The sequence below is a fragment of the Gallus gallus genome, chromosome 3, assembly GCF_016699485.2.
Source record: "Gallus gallus isolate bGalGal1 chromosome 3, bGalGal1.mat.broiler.GRCg7b, whole genome shotgun sequence".
NCBI classification, from domain to species: Eukaryota; Metazoa; Chordata; class Aves; order Galliformes; family Phasianidae; genus Gallus; species Gallus gallus.
In genome coordinates this window covers 54,164,373-54,182,342 of record NC_052534.1, presented here as the reverse complement: position 1 = coordinate 54,182,342, position 17,970 = coordinate 54,164,373, and the positions used below count along the sequence as shown (strand labels likewise).

At 43.0% G+C, this 17,970-nt stretch overlaps 1 protein-coding gene across 8 annotated transcripts in view; it reads left to right on the top strand.

The window, feature by feature from the left end:
- Nucleotides 1-11,290: 11,290 nt before the first annotated feature.
- ARFGEF3 (ARFGEF family member 3) overlaps nt 11,291-17,970 on the top strand; it is an 85,687-nt gene continuing 79,007 nt past the window's right edge. For all 8 annotated transcript variants that reach the window (XM_419718.8, XM_025149178.3, XM_025149177.3 and 5 more), the window contains exons 1-2: nt 11,291-11,599; nt 12,697-12,748. In XM_419718.8, the coding sequence (XP_419718.3) occupies nt 11,515-11,599; nt 12,697-12,748 (137 nt within the window). In that variant the 5' untranslated portion in view covers nt 11,291-11,514. The remainder of the gene's footprint in view (nt 11,600-12,696; nt 12,749-17,970) is intronic.

Sequence of the window (17,970 nt, the reverse complement as noted above, 5' to 3'; positions counted from 1 at the left end):
GCACTTGGTATTTATTATCATTCTCCAAATAGGTCAGAAATGCCCCAGTAAATGAAATGAACAATATTGTTGTGGCTGTATGAAACAAAGATTGTGTTTGTAAAACATATGCATATCTCCAGTTGGCTGATGTTCAGATGGGACAGTTTGAAGTTTACCTGGCAGCTGCCACAGTGCGATCTCATTTTCATTAGCTTTGCCAAACATTAACCAGGGCTGAAATCTTCCATCTGGATAGGAGTGGGGGTGACTGCTCAGATTAGTTTCACTAGACAAAAGAAAGAAGATATTTTGCCAATGTCAACACAGTGTGATAATCTTTCTACGAGGAGGTGTGCTGCCACTGTTAGTTAGCATGAAGAATTAAAATAAAACGTACATGCAGCTTGTGCATTAAAGTTATGCTTCTTGCTGCATGTTTGAAAACTTGTCCAAATCTTGCCAAATTTCGTAGTATCTGTCTACACATGTTTTTATCAGCTGAAATTCTGGAGAGTCTTTTTATGCCTAAATGCACTGTAAGGGACTAAATACATATTTTCTTGCATTTGGAAGCCTGCACCCCTGTGGGCTGTCATGAGTATGTGATGCAGCAGCTGAGAGCAATCGATTTGCTTCTCTGGTACCCTAATGGTGTCCAGGTGTATGGGAACTGTTGAATCATGGCCTGAACCTCTGACTGATCACCTGAGGCAAGCACCGAGTCAGCCACTGGAGCACAGGTGAAGGCAATTCACCTGTGTGACCGGAAGGGGTGGAGCCAGGCTCCACCTATCCTAGACCCCATTTAAGGGCTGACTGCCACTAAGGAAGGATCTCTTCCTGGAGATTTTTTCTTGCAGAGTTTTTGCAAGCCTACAACACCGGTGAGCACCTTTCATTTATATCTGATTAACTTTTCCAATGTGGTAATCTTACCAGCCTAACTTCTCTGTATACTGTATAGCATCTGTATACTTATTTACTGTACACCAGGTCAAGACCCAACCTAGACATAAATTGTCCTAAATGGTGATTGCTGAAGAAGAATGCAACTCTGCCCAAGTTAATCTAACCTAATTCAGTGTAGAACTGTCTCAGTTACTGGAATATGTCATCTAACTTTCTAGATCTACGAAGATATAGAATTGTTTTTTCATCTGAAAAAAAGACAGAAGGGCTGCCTGAGATTAGGCATTGGCAAAGGGCAAGGTTGAGTAGCGTTTATACAAGGTGAACTTTATCTGTTGTGGAGAGAAGCATGGGACAGGAAGGCAATGAGGATAGTTGAAAGCATCTGCACATAGAGAGGAAATGTGATGAAGAAACCATGGAGAAAGTGAGAAAAGAGAACAAAGAGGCTGGAACTGTGTGGAGGAATGAAACTGGATGAGTATCTATACTTCATTGGGATGCACAAGCTGTACCTCAATGTCTTTTCAATAATTGTACTTTTGGATCTATAACTAAATACTCATACTAGAGCATGAAGTAGGTGGACAGAATTGCAAAGAGATGAAAAAGAAGAGAAGACAGACTCATCGTTACCTTTTGTTTAACTAGCTGTCAGGAAATGATAGTGTTATTAATTGAGAACGTCATGAACTCAAACTAGAACTCAAATACTGTTGTACATAACCGTACATTGGTTTTTAAATTTTAGACAGGAGAATTTCCATGTTGCAGTCTAATGTCTTCTCTTAAAATATGTGATATATACAAAATTATTCTGATGAGTTAAACACTGAAAAGGCAAAAAGATACCTTATCCTCAATTAAAAGAACAGTCCTCCTCAGCTCAATGTCTGACTTCTTTGTCTTTCCTATCTCCCTATTCCCAGGTGTCCAGGAGAGAAAAAGGGCAAATCAGTGTGGCTACTGTGCAGCAATCTAAGCTCTTACAGATCGAATGACAGAGAGTATATTACAAAAGTAAAGGGCTAAGTCAGAAAAGGCTCTGTATTTTTCATATCAGCCAGACTTTAAATCAGACAGTTCTGCTGGCTGCAACTGTGGCAGTAACGTGAGGTAAAAGAGCTGCATAGGTCCAATCATGTACCACTGCAATCAGTGAGACTTAGAATAGTAATGAAGCCAGGCTTCTGCTATGTACAAGCATTTAAGATCAAGCCAATTAAATACATTCTGATAGTATCCCTTTAAATAGTCATTGTTCTTTAAAGGGGCATCATTCTAATAATATCCCAATCATCTGTTTTTTTGTCTGGTTTCCCTCAAGTACATAACAGATAGGAAAGAATACAATTTGACTTCTATAAACTGGAAGCATCTGTAGCCTTGTTTATTAGATCCCTACTTCCTCAAGTTTTTTTCATTTATATCTTGAGTGTTGCTGAGCTGGAAGTTACAGAAACCACAGCACAGAAGTCTGCAATGATATTCTTTGAAATCCTTTTTCAAACTACGTGTTTATTAAACACTGTTTTTCTGCTACATTTTTCATTTAAATTAAGACCAATTTTCACAAACTTGTAGAAATGCACATTTGGATATCAGTAGTCTCGCTCAACCCTATAAGGCTGTGTGCTTATGTGTCTGTTGTTGTAATAAGCAATTTTGTCAATAGCCACTTAACACTGGATTTTCAGATCATGACTTCAAGGCAATTACTGTCTATTCTAGGGAAGCTGAATGCTATATTGCCTCAATTACAATTCCAGACAGGATATGCCAATAGTAATCTGAGCATTGACTTCATATTGGTTAATAGAAGTAGTGAAATATAAAAGGGCATCACTCAATGTGCAAGATCATGGGTCAGTTTACAGCAGCCTGCTCTCCTGAATGTCCTAAGAACCTCCAAGCCAGTCACAATACTGCAGGTCTACTTAGAGATCAACCTTTCTGCTAATATGTAGATTTAAATGTCAAATTCAAGAATTCAGTCCTGAGCCCAGTCACGTGGCAGAGAGAGATGTATAAACAATCAATAGTCTTCTGATGCATGTTGGAAGTATTGAACATGCTTTACTTTGAGATAACAAGAAGTAATGTCTGTGAGGATGAAAGCATATGGGGCATAACAGATCTTTTGGAAGAGATTTTGGAGCCCGGGGTTTACCTTCCTTGAAACAAATTTCTGTGAAGGAAAAAAAATATACTAAATAGGAACCAAAGTGTGTCTGGAGCTGATCTACTCTCTTAAATCAGAACATTTTTGCTTTTAAATGTTCTAAGTTGGTCTTTAAAGTTGAGCAAATAAGCACTGTTAAATAAGAGTCAAACCACATCTCTGAGCTTTCTGGGGGTTAGCAAAGAGAAATAATGGACGAAATTATCATGTTTAATTCTTATGTGAATAATATATGGATGCATAAAAAGAAGACTGATTTGAATATTGTCACTGCTGCATTGTAAAACTGGCGACATTCTACTGAAACCAGGGGATTCATTTTGAACCGATCTGTCTGTGGCAGAATAGAATCAGTAAATCAATGCTATTGAATAAATTTCTATTTACTCTCTCTCTTTGCACTTCTGTTTACTTGTTTCTATACTTAACAAACGTGGGGATCTGTCTCAGAGGGGCCATATATTAAAATTAAAAATAGTGATGTGAGTAGCTACTTATCTATTTTTAAAAATGGCATTAGATAGAATCCTAACACAAATTGAGTTTTTTTCTGGGAATATTTCTAGTACTTCAACACATTTATTTACATCTTTAACACCAAGCAGAGTATGTAAATCACAACCCATTTCTGGCCTGGTAGAGAGATATACTTAGGTCTCTCTGACCTTTCTTGACTGTGCTTCACAAGCATGTGGCAGATGTAGATGCTATGAAGTCCTTGTGTCCTTGGTGTGAGAGAGATCTTTCTCAATCAAAGGCCTCAACTGTATAGGACCCCAAATATGTTTAATTCATTCATAATTTTGAATGACCTACATTTCATACAGCACCATGACAAATGGTCAGTTCAGTGTCTTACTAGACACAGCTTCAGACAGTTATTTTTGAACATTCTGAGTATACTAAATATATGATGGCCAGATGGCATAATCCTTGCTTTTACATTCTACCAAAGAATATACTGTTGTTACCATTTAGAATAGTACCATAGAGTATCCCAAGTTGGAAGGGACCTATACATATCGTTGACTTCTGTTTTTTATTTCTCTTCCCATTGATTAAGACTATGGAAACCCTCTGGATTAAAGCAAGAATAGTGGGACACAGAGAGTCCTCTGAAATTTATCTTTCTGTCCAGTTTTCTGGAACTTTTGTGATATTAAGTTTAACTCTATAGTTGCTTCTAATTTCCTTTCCTCTTGAAGCCTTTTAGTTTCCTTCCCCCTTTTCAGCGGAGTTTGACCAAAAAAGGAGCTTTAGTTCAAATCTCCATGCTACCTTTTCCCCATGTATTTACTCTTTTCTCCAAGCTCTTTCAGGGTTGAACAGAACTGGATGTGGTACAGAGAAGGGCAATTAGTATGACCAAAGATGATATATGAAAAAAGTAACAATTTCCTGTGGACTGGAAAGAAAACGGCCGAGAAAGTGTATGATCAATGCATAAAGAATAATACATGGCATAGTGAAAGTGAATAGGGAATGCTTATGCAGTATTTCTCATAGTACAAAAGTTTGGCGGCATGAGCAGAAAAAAAAGGAAAAAGCTGGAACTGTACAAAAATATTTAGTTCGTTTGTGTGTCACTTATCTACAGAACTTGCTGCCAAAAAAATGGCTGTGAAGGTCAAAAGGTTGAAAAGGATTAGATACATTCAAAAAGAAAAATCTGCCAGGTACTGCTGAATACATAAAGATAAAATCCCATCTCAGAAACTGCTTAGTCTGCAAATGAACAGAAAGTGTGGGAGTTTACCAGAGGAAGGGGCAGTCTTTCCATCCTCCCCAAGAATACGCAACAAACCTGTCATAAATAAGTCTGAGAATAGTAAGGACATTGATCTGACCCAGAATGGCTGTTTTGCATTTCTGATATCCTTGTTGATTTCCTTTGCAATTCTGTGGGGAGATGAGAAGATTATGGTAAATTGAAGGCAGTTAGGGGAGTTTTTGATTTTCATTTGTCTTTGCAGAAAGTACAACAGGGCCAGAGTCTTGTCTCACATTTCTATCCTGATATGGGTCTCGCGACTTTACTTTTGCTTCATGTGTTCTTTACAGAATAAACAATGCATAGTTGTATTGAACAGACATTTCTGAATATATGCTAGCTTTGTTCACAGCTCCCAGACCCTGCTCTCAGCAGCACCCTTTGTCACTGCACTTCACAGTGCTTTGCCTTTGCTCTGCAAGGTCATGCTGTGGAGGGTGCAGGAAGCAGCACCTGCTCAGAAACAACTTGATTGAGCATTCAGCCAGCCTCTGGTAACTGTGTAATCAAGCAAAAAATGACAGATGCCATCCTGTCATCAATGACATAGCTACAATCTCTACAGGCAAAACTGAAAGCAAAACCCAGCAAAGGTTTTGTTTGCCAAAGTCTTGCTGCCTTTCAGGAGAAGTGAGGAAAGGGTACCTTCATCTGGTGTCAGTTGTCTGCTATTTAGCTGGTGCTAGCTAGCCCATGTTGCAGCTACGCCCATTTTATTGATAATTTTGGGGCAATATGTTCAGCAAAAGCAAAGCTACATGTACAGAGAGCTCCCAGAGGAAAAGCGAGCCCAAGGATTTTTGCAAGTCTGGTCACTCCAGTCAGTGGGGGAGAGAGTAAAGCAGGACCTCTAGAAGAGTAATTTTGAGAAATTTGATTCTGTATCTTTTCAAAGCCATGGAACTGGGTGTTTTTTCATGTCACTGGAGGGTATTTCTTTGTATTTTCTAATCAGACTGGATTTTTAAGGGACACAGCCCACCTCGTTGGCCCACACTGACCAATGTCTGTGTGCAATGAGATCCTGACCAATGTTGTTGACCCTGACATTGTTAAAAAGGCTAAAGAACAGGTAATATGTGAATGATAGTGACTAATAGCAAATATATGACTATTTCACAGTCTAACAAACCTTTCCTCCTGCTTTTCAACTGTATATTCTATTCATTTTTAGAATCTCAAACACCACAGTGACCGATCAGGTGCGTGCATGGGCAATATGGACATATGCTATGGAGATTTAAACTAGCACCACATATCCTTCCTTGGCTACTGGAAGCAGCAGAGCTGTAGTAGCATCAAGGCAAGCATATGCTGTTCCATAATTCTGCTTACAAGCCTAATGGAGTTCTACTAATATGATTCTAGAGCTTTGCATATGCTGAGTAGGTTGGTTTTGTTCACACACATCTAAGCTGTGTTCAGTCATGGATCTATCCTGGGATATAACCTGCATTCACATATTGCAAAACATCAGCAGCATCACCAAATGAGTCTCAGGAATGTCCTGCATATTTGTCAGTGTTAGTAATATATAACCACAGCATCCTGCATTTATGAGATCTGCATAGATTCTTCTAGCTTCCAACTGGGCAAGGCTGGAGCTGTGCAAGGAGTCAAAGATAACTCTGTAGCTTCTACCACTGCAGAAAGTTGCTGGCTTTTGAAAGCCAGGTGATGGCAAAGGAGGACTTAGAGGTATAAGAGTGACCATACTTTTCCATTCTCCCTACTTTGTAGCTGGACTTATGTGGAAGGATGGCTGACCCAGGGAGGTCATGTTTATCTCTAAGAGGGGAGCAAGTGTCTCCTAAAAGCCTGTCGGAGCTGGTAAAATGGGCCCAACAACATGGACACCTTACAGAGGTGGCACTGATATGCAGTGTTTCTGAATGACGTGATATAGGAGATCAGATGTGGGACTGTATGATATCTGTGGGGAAGGATGAGAAGTTACTGAAGCCTCTGGGACCGCTGTGGAGTGCTGTTGCCAACACCTTGAAGGCCATGCAGGCGGAATGGCAGGTCGCAGCAGTGGCCATGCATGCTTTATTGGGGACAGCCTCTCCATCTACCTCTTTAATGGAGACCCCAGTGAAGGGGCTCACACACCCTGTTTGTTCATCTGCTGCGAAGCTTAAGGCTGCAGTAGGGGACTCTTAGTTGGAGGCAGCTGAAGGGGAGGCAGCCCCCCCTCCTAAGCTGATTGTGCAGCAACCGGTCACTCCTCCTGCCCCTAAAGAGGAGAGTGAATCAGGCAGCGACTCAGAGGATGATTCTAAGGACTTGGAAGCACTAACTGAAAGGCTGCAGCGCCTGGAGGTTCGGGTGTGTGACAAGATAAAGGAGTCTAGCCTTACAGGGCCACAAGCACTCTGGGGCCAGCTAAGGGGTCCTGTTGTACCGAGTGCACCTCCACCATCCACTGCGGTGCCATCGGCCCCACCCCAGTGGTTCGGAGTTATCAGGGATGCAATCCTGGAGGGAGACTGGGAGGTTGCATCTAAGGTCACTTGTCCAGCTATATATAATCAGCAAGGCGGTCAGTGGGAGGTGCACAATTGGAAATTGTTGCAGCAAGCTAGGAAGACAGTTAGTGAATACGGCCTTAAATCAGAGGCTGCTAAGCAGATGATCCAATGGATCTTTACTGCAGATGTTAACACTCCTGCTGACATCCGAAATTTTGGCAAATTTTTACTATCACCTTTGGAGAATCTGCTGTATGTGGCAGAGTGGCAAGACAGAGCTATTAGGGCTGCTGCAATTCAAAGGCAGCCGAATGACCCGCTATATGGTATAATCCCCAAAATGCTTATCGGGTCAGGTCCCTACACCTCACCTGACACCCAGGTCACCTTCCCAGACCAATGTATCTAACGGTGGTAAATCTACTTATCAGGATGCTGGTGGTTACTGTGGCACCAATACATCAAAAAGACAGGGTTTGGGTGCCAATGGTGCAGCTGCAAAAGGTGAGACAGAGCGTGGCAGGGCATCCCTAGCTGGGTGATAGGCGGACCTTGTTATTTAGGAAAATTAACTATGTTTGCTCCTACCTTTGTGCAGCTTTGAAACATTAGTCTCTCTAACCGCTCTAACCTCATGAAGTGTGCTCTGCTAACCCCTGAATGTAATGATAACATTGAGCTCTTATCGCTTGCTGCAAGGGTTGCACTCTCCTTTTTCATTCCTGGTGCCACAACAGCTGAGGCACTTCAGGAGGTTGAGCGCCTTGCCTGCTGGTCAGAGAAACAAGGTAGTATCACCTCTCAAGTTCTCAAACAGCTTCTGCTTGATCAAAACAGCTTACAGCATGCCTTGCTACAAAATTGTGCTGCTATAGACTTTCTGTTGTTAGCTCAAGGTCACGGGTGTAAAGATTTTGAGGGAATGTGCCATTTTAATCTTAGAGACCATTCTGAATTGATTCATGAGGCTATATCTACTTTGAAGCAACGTACGTCTAAGATCCAACAAGAAATAAGTCCCCTTGACAAGTGGCTGAATAGTTTAGGCATCACGGGATGGCTTAGTGGGCTTGTCAAGGAGGGCCTTCGTCTATTGATGTTGCTGGTGGTGGGAATCCTCATAATTTGTTCAGTTACTGCTGTTGTTAAGAAAATGCTCTTGAAGGTTACCTCGGCTGTTTTGCTTGTGCAAGAAAAGAACGGGGGAATTGTGGAAGGATGGCTGACCCAGGGAGGTCATGTTTATCTCCCCCTGGGTGACTGCGAGCAGAACAGCCACTATGGATCACTGTCTCACACAGAACAATGATGGGAGTAGGCGGAAGGAATGCAGAACTGCAATGGAGACCGCTGTGCCAGGTGCCGTGAGACAAGCTGCAATCAACCGCAAGTTATGAGAACCGTGCCTTGTTGTACTTAGCATGCTGTTTGTACCTCTATATGCATGGCTGTTTGCAGTTATTAAACGGCTTGGCTACTAGTAACCATACTGGTGTGTTGCCTCATCCATTCCACACCTCGGCTGAATATTGCTCTCCAGGGAACCTCGAACAGTCGCTCGGTGACAGACTTGCATATCCTGAGACATTCCAGACCACCTTCCTTGGAGGGGAGTCCAAAGCACATAAATAAATGTGACATCCTGCCTGCACAAAATGCATTCAGTAAAAGGGTTCTAGCAGGACATGGTTACTGAGTATTTATGCATTTACTGTAAATAAAAGACAAGGACTGATGAACTGCTGTTCATGGAGATGGCAAACCTTATATGAACAATGTCAGCAAACAGACTCATGGTATTCTGAAACGAATTTGCTTGAGAAGATTCATCATGGCTTATTTGTTTTTCCATCTGCATAATCTTATAGACATATCTTAAGATGCTCTAGAGAGCACCTTCAGTCCTCTCACCCTTTTGACAAGGGTGTGAAGAAAAGTGTTTAGGAGCAGCATGGATAGAATAAGGGGAAATGGCTTCAAGCTTACAGAGGGTAGATTTAGGTTAGATATAAGGAAAAAGTCTTTTACAGTGGGGGTTCTGAGGCACTGGAACAGAGTGCCCAGAGATATGGCCCTGTCCCTAGAGACTTTCAAGGTTGGATCAAGCCTGGGCAACCTAATTTTGCTGTCCATGTCCCTGTTCACTGCAGGGGAGTTGGACTAGATGACCTTTAAATGTCCCTTCCAACTCTAAGGATTCTATGATTCTATGTGCAAGTCTTGATTCAGTGACATCAGCATCCTCTCATGTGGATTTCAGCTGTAAAGGGTTTCCTGTAGAGACCTCAGTGAAATTAACTAGAGAATTTGTGTTGCGTATATCTAGAAAATAATCTAGAATTCAAAATTAACTTAATCAACTGCTTCCTGAAAATAAGCAATTAGTTATTTACAATGAATAGACACATACATATTTATTAGTGTTCTATGGGTCTCAATGATCTCTAGCATATCTTATCTATATTAAAAATACCTCAAACACTACCACAGTCCTTTTTTATTTTTTATTTTTATTTTTTGCCCCTTAGGAAAAAACGTGAAGGATCTAAAAAGACAGAAATTGACTCCCATGCTTATTCCACTAAGCGCATCACAAAATAAAGAAGACAGACATGTAAGTCGGGAATAATTGATCCCCACTTCAGCCAGATCCTTGACTTACAGCACCATGGTACATGGACAGCACCGGTCACTAGCTATTGCCAGTAGCTATTGCAGGTTGCTCATCCCAAGGAGGGTGGTGGAGCATGGCAAGAGATAAGAAACTCTGGAAAACTACTTCCTGGTGCTTCGAGGCTGGTTTGCATCCTGGAATCTGAAATGTAATTGTTTTTCTGCCACAGCATGTTTTTTTAATCCTTAAGTGCTGTAATTCTAGACGTTCCCTGTCCACTTACAGACCTTGTTGGCATCATTTTTAATCTTTTTTCTTCAGACATAGGTTTTACACTCTGGCTTTAAAATGCAAGTATGGATTATGCATTCATTATGCTTCCTGACACAAGCGGGATCAGCCCTTGTAAGAATTTGGATAAGGGACAGCCTTTGAAAGCTCAGACCCCTCTGGGAAACGCTATGGCTGATTCACCACGTGCCAATATTCTGTCTGGTGATTCACAATTGGTGCTCTTCCAATTAGCGGTAGGAGACAACCGCTAATACAGCCAGCTGCTGCACAGGCTGCCTCTCTGATCTGTCGTCTTTTTCTTTTCTTATCTTGTTTGTCCTCTTGCACCTTTTGAGAGAGTTTATTCTCCAACAAGACAATGGCAATAAAACAGACAATTAACGTGATGTAGTCACAGAAAGGGCAAGCTGCATTTCCTCGAGGTAAGGCAGGGAACAGGATACTGAGAGAGTTGCGCGGGGCAGAAAGCGTTCAGGGGCGCAAGGAGGCAGATCTGAGCTAGCAGCGCGGGGGCTGGCGGGCTGGCTGGGGACAGGGAAGTGCACGCTCAGGGCACAGGTGAAGGCTAGCAGGCTGCGCTGCCTGCCCCTCGGCATACTCCAGCTGGGAAAAGCAGCGCAGATCCTGGATCCTGCTGGGCACGCGGCCATTTATTTCATTTCACAGGTCGATAAGCCCTGAGCACACGCCGCTAGGCAAGTCTGGCTGCCTCGCTCCGCGGCTCCGCGCCCTCGGCTGCCTCCCGGGGCAGGGCCGACGGCAAGACTCGCGTTTCAGCTCTGCAAAGCCGACGCGGAGCCGCAGGCAGGCTGCGGGCACACCTGCGTCCTGCGGGCACGGGCCGCCGGTCGTCATGGCGACCAGCCGGGCTGCAGCCTCCCCGGCCCCGTTGCGCTGCTCGGCCGTGGGCAGCTGCCACCGCCACCTCTCCCCCCGGTGCCGGAGGAAGACCCCGCGCCACCGCGATCAGCGAGGCCGCAGCCGCCGGGCTCTGCCTGCGGCGGGCGGGGCCAGGCGCGGCACCAGCCCGGCTGCGCCACAGGAGCCTGCCCGGGGTGGGAGGAGGAGGAGGAGGAGGAGGGACTCCGCCGCGGCAACAACTGACGTGTCCCCGCCATGGAGCTCGGCGTGATTCATCAGCGGCGGCAGGCGGGCTGCGGGGTGCCGCGCACCGTCCCCGCGTAGGCACGGCCGCTTCGGGGACAGCCCCAGTGCCGCATCGCGCTGCTCTTCTATCTCCTTCATCGCTGCCTGCACCTGTGCCCCCGCGGCGACGCGACGGGAAGGCAAGATGGAAGAAATCCTACGGAAGCTGCAGAAGGAGGCGTCGGGGAGCAAGCACAGGGCCATCAAGGAGAGCTGCACCTGGGCCATCGGTAAGGGCGGGGGGCGCGGGCCGCCGGGGGCTCGGGTGGGCGCAGCGGATTGCGGGGCAGTGCGGGGCAGGCTCTGTACCGCCGACGGCAGCGAGACCTCGGCAAACTTGTTCTGCCGCCGGCGGGACCGGAGCGCCTCCAGCGGCTCGAGGGGCCGGGCGGCTCGGTGCTGCGATACGGGTTCGGCGGTCCGAGGAGCAGCCGTGAGCCCCTCCGCCCCGCTCTCGGGGTTGGCGTCGTGGGTCTTCCGAGGCAGACACGGGTGTCAGTGGCATCCGGATCCCTTCTGCGTGAGGGTTGTGTTATCTCAACCCCTTCCCTCCTCTCCGTTTCATAAATCACGGTAAACGAACGCCCTAGTGCAGCTTTTACTGCTAACTTACGTCCGTGTTTCTATTTCCAAAGCTGGGTTATTAGTGTAATATCTGTATTTTTCTGGATTTGATGAGCTCTGCGATCCTTGCTGTATAATGGAATACACAGTTGCTAAAATATGTTCTTTTAAGTGAATGAGAGGTTAGGTAAATTTCAGGGTTGGTTGGCTGTGATTTGAGGTTCTTTTGGCAATAACTGCTTGGAGCTCTGGTCATTGTGACCTGAAATATATATCAATGGTAACTGTGCACCTAACATTGCTTTAGGTTTTGAGAGGTGGCAGTCTTTTGTTTTTATCGGTACACTGTTACAGCAGGGTCTGTGATAGTCCGTACCTGTTGCTGTCTCATTAGTGGCCTTTCGGTTCGGTATTCCGTATTTTGCTTCATGAATTGATGTTGTGCTTGCACAGCAGCCATGCTGATATCCTCTGTACTGTTCCACTTTTGTGCTGCTCAAATGCTTGCACATGAAAGGGAATTTACTGAGGAAAAGCTATTATCTCATAGAATTAGAGAGCCACAGAATTGTTGGTGCCTTCTCACTGATACCCAATGTGCTGGTAGAGCCGTGTACATCTTTGGAGAATTGGAGCACTTGTGACAGTTATTGTGTCAGCTGGAGTAGGTGTAAGCTCTGGGATCATTGGTTCGGAGATTCTATTACTAGTGTGGAACTCAGAGCTTATGTTAAAAGTCTTACTATTTCCTTTTGTTATACAGAAACCTTGGATTCTCCTGATGCTGCTATCAAGATACCTCCATATCAGCTAAGGTAAGAATATGCAATGTTGAGATTGGTAGAGCTGTGAGCATTTGTTAAATTAAAGTAAAAATTCAACAACAAAAAAAGTGAGGTAGATAGGAAGAGGCTGAATCTGTATTTTCGCTGGTTCATGTATACACCCATCTCTAAGTTAACCCTAATGAATAATTGGTTGATATACTCTTGGCCTCCATACATGAATAAAATGTAAGAAAAAACGTAATAGTGGGAAGAAGTGTGTATAGCTAAGTATTTTCATTTAGAAAATAGGGCTGTTTTATGGTCTGATACAGTTTGCTTTCAGTATGGTGATGCTTCTCAATTCTCTTTGTGTCTATATATTTTTTTTTTAATATAGATCAGTTCCTGTTTATTGAAAATAAATATTCTAGAAGCATAACTGTATAGCTAGGACACTGTCTAGAAACTTAAATAATACAGTTCCTATGCCTGCTTCCTCTAGCCTGCTGAATTATCTTGAGTAAGCCTCATCCTTTTTTCTCGTCTTCATTTGGCCACCTATAAAATGAAGGTGCTATTTAAGATCTCCTTTTAGAAATCAGTGCTGTGGAGAAAGTACACAGGCAAATTTATTTGCTACCACAGGATGACTTGGATTGGAAGGGACCTTACAGATCATCCAGTTCCAACCACCTTGTCATAGGCAGGGTTACCACCCACTAGATGAGGCTGCCCAGAGCCCCATCCAGCCTGGCCCTGAACACTTCCAAGGATAGGACATCTACAGTTGTCCCTTCCAACAGAACCACTGGGAAGCATCAGATGAGAATAAAAAGGTCAATGTTGACAGCATTAGGGTATATACTACTTCATGTAGCTTACAATTAAGATGTGAAATGTTTCCTTGTTAGAAAACATTATGAATACTAAAAAAGTTTGCATTAGTTCAAAAAACCTCCCAACAGATCCATGGAAGAAGTCAATTGAAATCTTTGATATTCAGAATTACCCTTTGTTATTCAGAAGTATTTGGCAATATATGATTGAGCTTATAAGAGAGTATGTAGAAGTGTGGCTATGAAGTTATCCTGTCCTGGACATCTTTCTGGACAGCAACCACTAATAACTGCTGACAAAGATGACCTTTTGTTGTTGTTGTGTGTTGTTGGTATTTTTGTTGTTGTTGTTTTTGTTTTGTTTTGTTGTTTTTAAACCACAATGATAATACTCTCCTGGGAGTACTTTTATTGCCTAATTTCTCTCCACTGATCTTGATATGGCTTTGCATGAGGAAAATTATGGAATTGGAGAGCTCATTTTTCTAGACCAGTCACCAAACAGGGAAGGAATAAGAGTGATATTCTTGCTATTCTTGGATGCCTGTTAGCTGCAGTCTATAAGTAGCCTCCTGTCAATAAGGAGTGGATGTAGCACAGGACTGACACAACCAATTCCAGATACATACACTTCCAACACAGTTAGATGAGTAATTCTCAGGAGATCCATTAGATTGTTTACTGCGCAGTGTGGTCGTAATAAAAATTTAGCTTTTTACCCTCCAATTTGCTGGCCTTTGTCTTTTCTACGTTGTATGGTCTCTTTATTTTAAGCACTGTTTTCATTCTGTGTGAATTAGATGGCTGTTGGGTCATTTTTCACTTGCCTAATGCTTCTTTACAGATATGCCTATCTTCTTCTTTCAATGTTTTTTATTGTTGTATTCATTTAGTTCTCCTGTAGAATCTTTTTTAAAGTAAAGCTAATATCTTGACAAGTGTCAATGTGAAGGCAGTGTGTGGGTTTTCTGTTGCTGTTTATCATTTCTTAAAAAAGGAAAGGTACATTAGAGAATTGGAATAGCAGCTTTAGTAGTGGGATTTTCAATATGGCACTGCTGCACAACCTGAGACTGTCCCTGAGAAATACTAATTTCACCAGTACTCACAGCTTACTCTTCTATCCTCTGCTAGCAAGTTCCTATTAGACTACAGGTGATCATCTTGGGCTGGAGTTTGCCTTTGTGATGCAGCAGTGAAACTATGATAAAAGCTCATTTTTGCTAGTTATTTGTTAAAAAACAGCACTGTGACAGCTTGATTCTTAACACTGTCAAAAGATAGCCTTGAAAATGAGGCAAAGACCAGAAATACAACTAAGACTGATGCATCATGGAGAGATCCTGACCATGCTCCTTAACTTTTTTTTTCATCTTGAACAGCAGTGGATTGCATCATCTGCTTTAACACATATCAGCCTTTGGCTGCTTATCCACTTTGAATCTTCCATTTACCTTTTCTACTGTAACACTGCCGGACGTAGCAGTAAAGAGACTGGGATGTAGTCTGGAATATTCTGTGATATTAGGGTTAGTGGAAAAATGGTATACATCTTCACTCTTAAGTGACCTAGTCCATACTCTGGATCTGAAATCCTTAGGTGCAACATACTGGCAGTGCTAAGGGTAGATTGGAAAATAGTTCAGGAGAAAAAATATATATATAGAGAGAGAGAGAGTTCTATTCCAAGAACAGCAGATAAATGAGCATTTTGAGCACTCTCTGTGCAGAGGGGATGTTTAAGCTTGTTTAGTAGGACATATTTGAGTCACTAGAATATACTGAATACAGGAAAATATATCGGTACTTCCCTGTGTTATATTTTGTCAAGTTCACAATTTGTAGCATATCTATACTGCATGAGATTGTGGGAAAGAGATTCACGAGCTGTCATGCCCAGTTGGGGTAGATACTGTCTCAGTTCCCAAAACAGCAAACCTAGTAAGTGCCCCAGTCAGTGATGTTTCTCTTTCTTCGCAACACAGTGTTTGGCTTCTGCTGGTGTTAGTGTTTTTAAATGGAGAGGCTGTGCTGTTACTTAAATCCTTGTTTTTTCTGTTGGAACTGAGCAATGATTTTGATTTCTGCTCATGAGGGGGAGAAGGTATGAACTGTTACTCTTTCCATATCCCACTCCCCCCTTCCCCCCCCCCCCCCCCCCCTTTTTTTTCCTTAAGATATAAAAGGCCATTGGCTGCTTTTGAAACCACAGCTCTGGATAAGTAGAAGTTCCTCAAACTTATCTTTTGAGACAGTGTTTTGAGCTTTCGAGCCCCTGGTACTGAGCCGTAGGGCAGGCTGTGCGGTTCTGAAGTGCAGGTAGGTAGCTGGCTCAGCTGTAACATTTGTATCAGAGCTGTTTCTAGCGCCAGCAGCTCAGCAGTAACCTGCTGTGCTTGGGAGCACCTGGGATGCTTTTTCCCCCCCCAAGGAAGCGCAGTGATTGGACATTCAGTCTGGAATGTCATTCTTTAATTAGTTTAATAGAGATCTATTGGGCATATTTTCAGACGGCTAAATGAGACTATTTTGCTGTTCAGCTTCCTTTGGTGTTAATTGGACTTATGAACTCAGTTGATGACCTTGAAAATTAATTCTATGAGGGACATGATTTAAGTGATTCATTTCCTAAAGAGATTCAAATCTCCAACAGATATAGTCTTCCCCACTGAGTCCTGCCAGCTCTGCCTTGAGGTAGAGATATACATGTGTTTTCCAGCACTTCAACTTGTGATCAGAGTGTCGAACGAAATGTTAAAGATTACAGAGATAAACGGGATGAAAATGAGCTTGTCAGTTCAAGTCTTTGCCATTGATGCCTACCGAATGTTTGGGAAGGGAGAGTCATGTAATCCCACCTTGGCCTGAATGGAATCATAGAATAAAATGAGTATCACAGAATGGCCTAGTGTGAAAAGAACCACAGTGATCATCTAGTTCCAACCCCCCTGCTATGTGCAGGGTCACCAACCACTAGACCAGTCCTGCCAGAGCCACATCCAGCCTGGCCTTGAATGCATCCAGGGATGGAGCATCCACAACCTGCTTGGGAAAATGGTGGTGTTTATGTCTCTGATGAACAGGTGTTGTGAAAATTAAATATGTACTAAGTGCTTGAGGAGACTGGATGAATGACTTATAAATAATGAATTAGATAAAAGGAATTGATCACGTGGAGGTTAGCTTAAGAGAGGGCTCAATGCTGTCTGCCAACCAACAATTATTTGCTACTAAGTTGGGCCACATTTGTTTCATTGTTTTTCAACTGACAAGTTCTGTCCTAAGGCCAACCAGCTACACTGAGCAAGCCTCTCTTCTTGTCTGATTCCTGGCAAGGTTCTCCACTGCAGTTTTAGAGGCTGAAATGTGTTTGATGAAAGGTAACTCTACAGACGCGAGGAAACGAGCCTTTAAGAACAACTAATGAAGGCAGATTAATATTCATGGAATTGGGACATATATTTCTTTTCTTCTGACCAAAATAATGGTCAAATATGTAATTTGCCCTTTAGCCGCTCATAGTAGAAGCATTGCCACAAACCTGAGTTTGATCCTGGAGGAGTGTGATTGAGTGCAGAAATGCATAGACAAGTCTCTGGATAGTATTGGTTACTGTCTGTGCCAGCTTAGACTTTCCCCTGTGGATGTTAAAGTAATGGTTGTGAGACATGTTGATGAGTGAAGCATTTTGGCTCTGTAAGTTACGTAGCTTGCATTCCTTCTTCAAAGAAGATACAGAAAAGCCTTTCAAATGTTTACTTTTTCCTTCAACGTATTGATTGCAGGAAGTAATTAAATCAAATGAATGTACAGGCTTGAGCCTTCAAGACGCCTATTTTGTGTGCCTAATCAGGGAGATACAGACTGTGGCTTTCACAGGTGCTGAGTGTTCATAATCCTGTTTCTGTCGGAAGCAGTTTCTACATTTATTACTGTAAAAGCTTGCATCCCTCTGGTATTACACATCGACCTCTCAAAACTAGCCAGTATTTCTGGGGATCAGAGCTGGAAAGTTGAAAGTTGGTGATGAGTAAGTTCTCCTGTAATAACCAGCTTATGTCCAGTTCTGTCTTTCCTGTTTGTGTCCAAGCGCTCATCTTGGTGCTAGTTTTTAAGGGCTATTGTGAAGTCTGGGAAGTCAGTGCAGTAAGAGCAGTCAGGAACAGAAGTCAATCTTATGTTTATGAGACCTCTGAAATACCTACCTTACTTGTGATTCTTCTGTAGTCATGGGAATTTGGGGATGTAAGTGGAGGTTCTACTCTGCCATTTATTTTTACATCCATAGTTTTGCACCAGGCAAGCTGAGAAGTAGCTTTGGCTTATGAACTTTTAAATAAAGCAGCATACCAATTAAATCATGTATGTGCTCAACAAATAATAAAAACTGTACATGCAACATAATCATGGCTGAACATGTAGTACCAGGGAGAC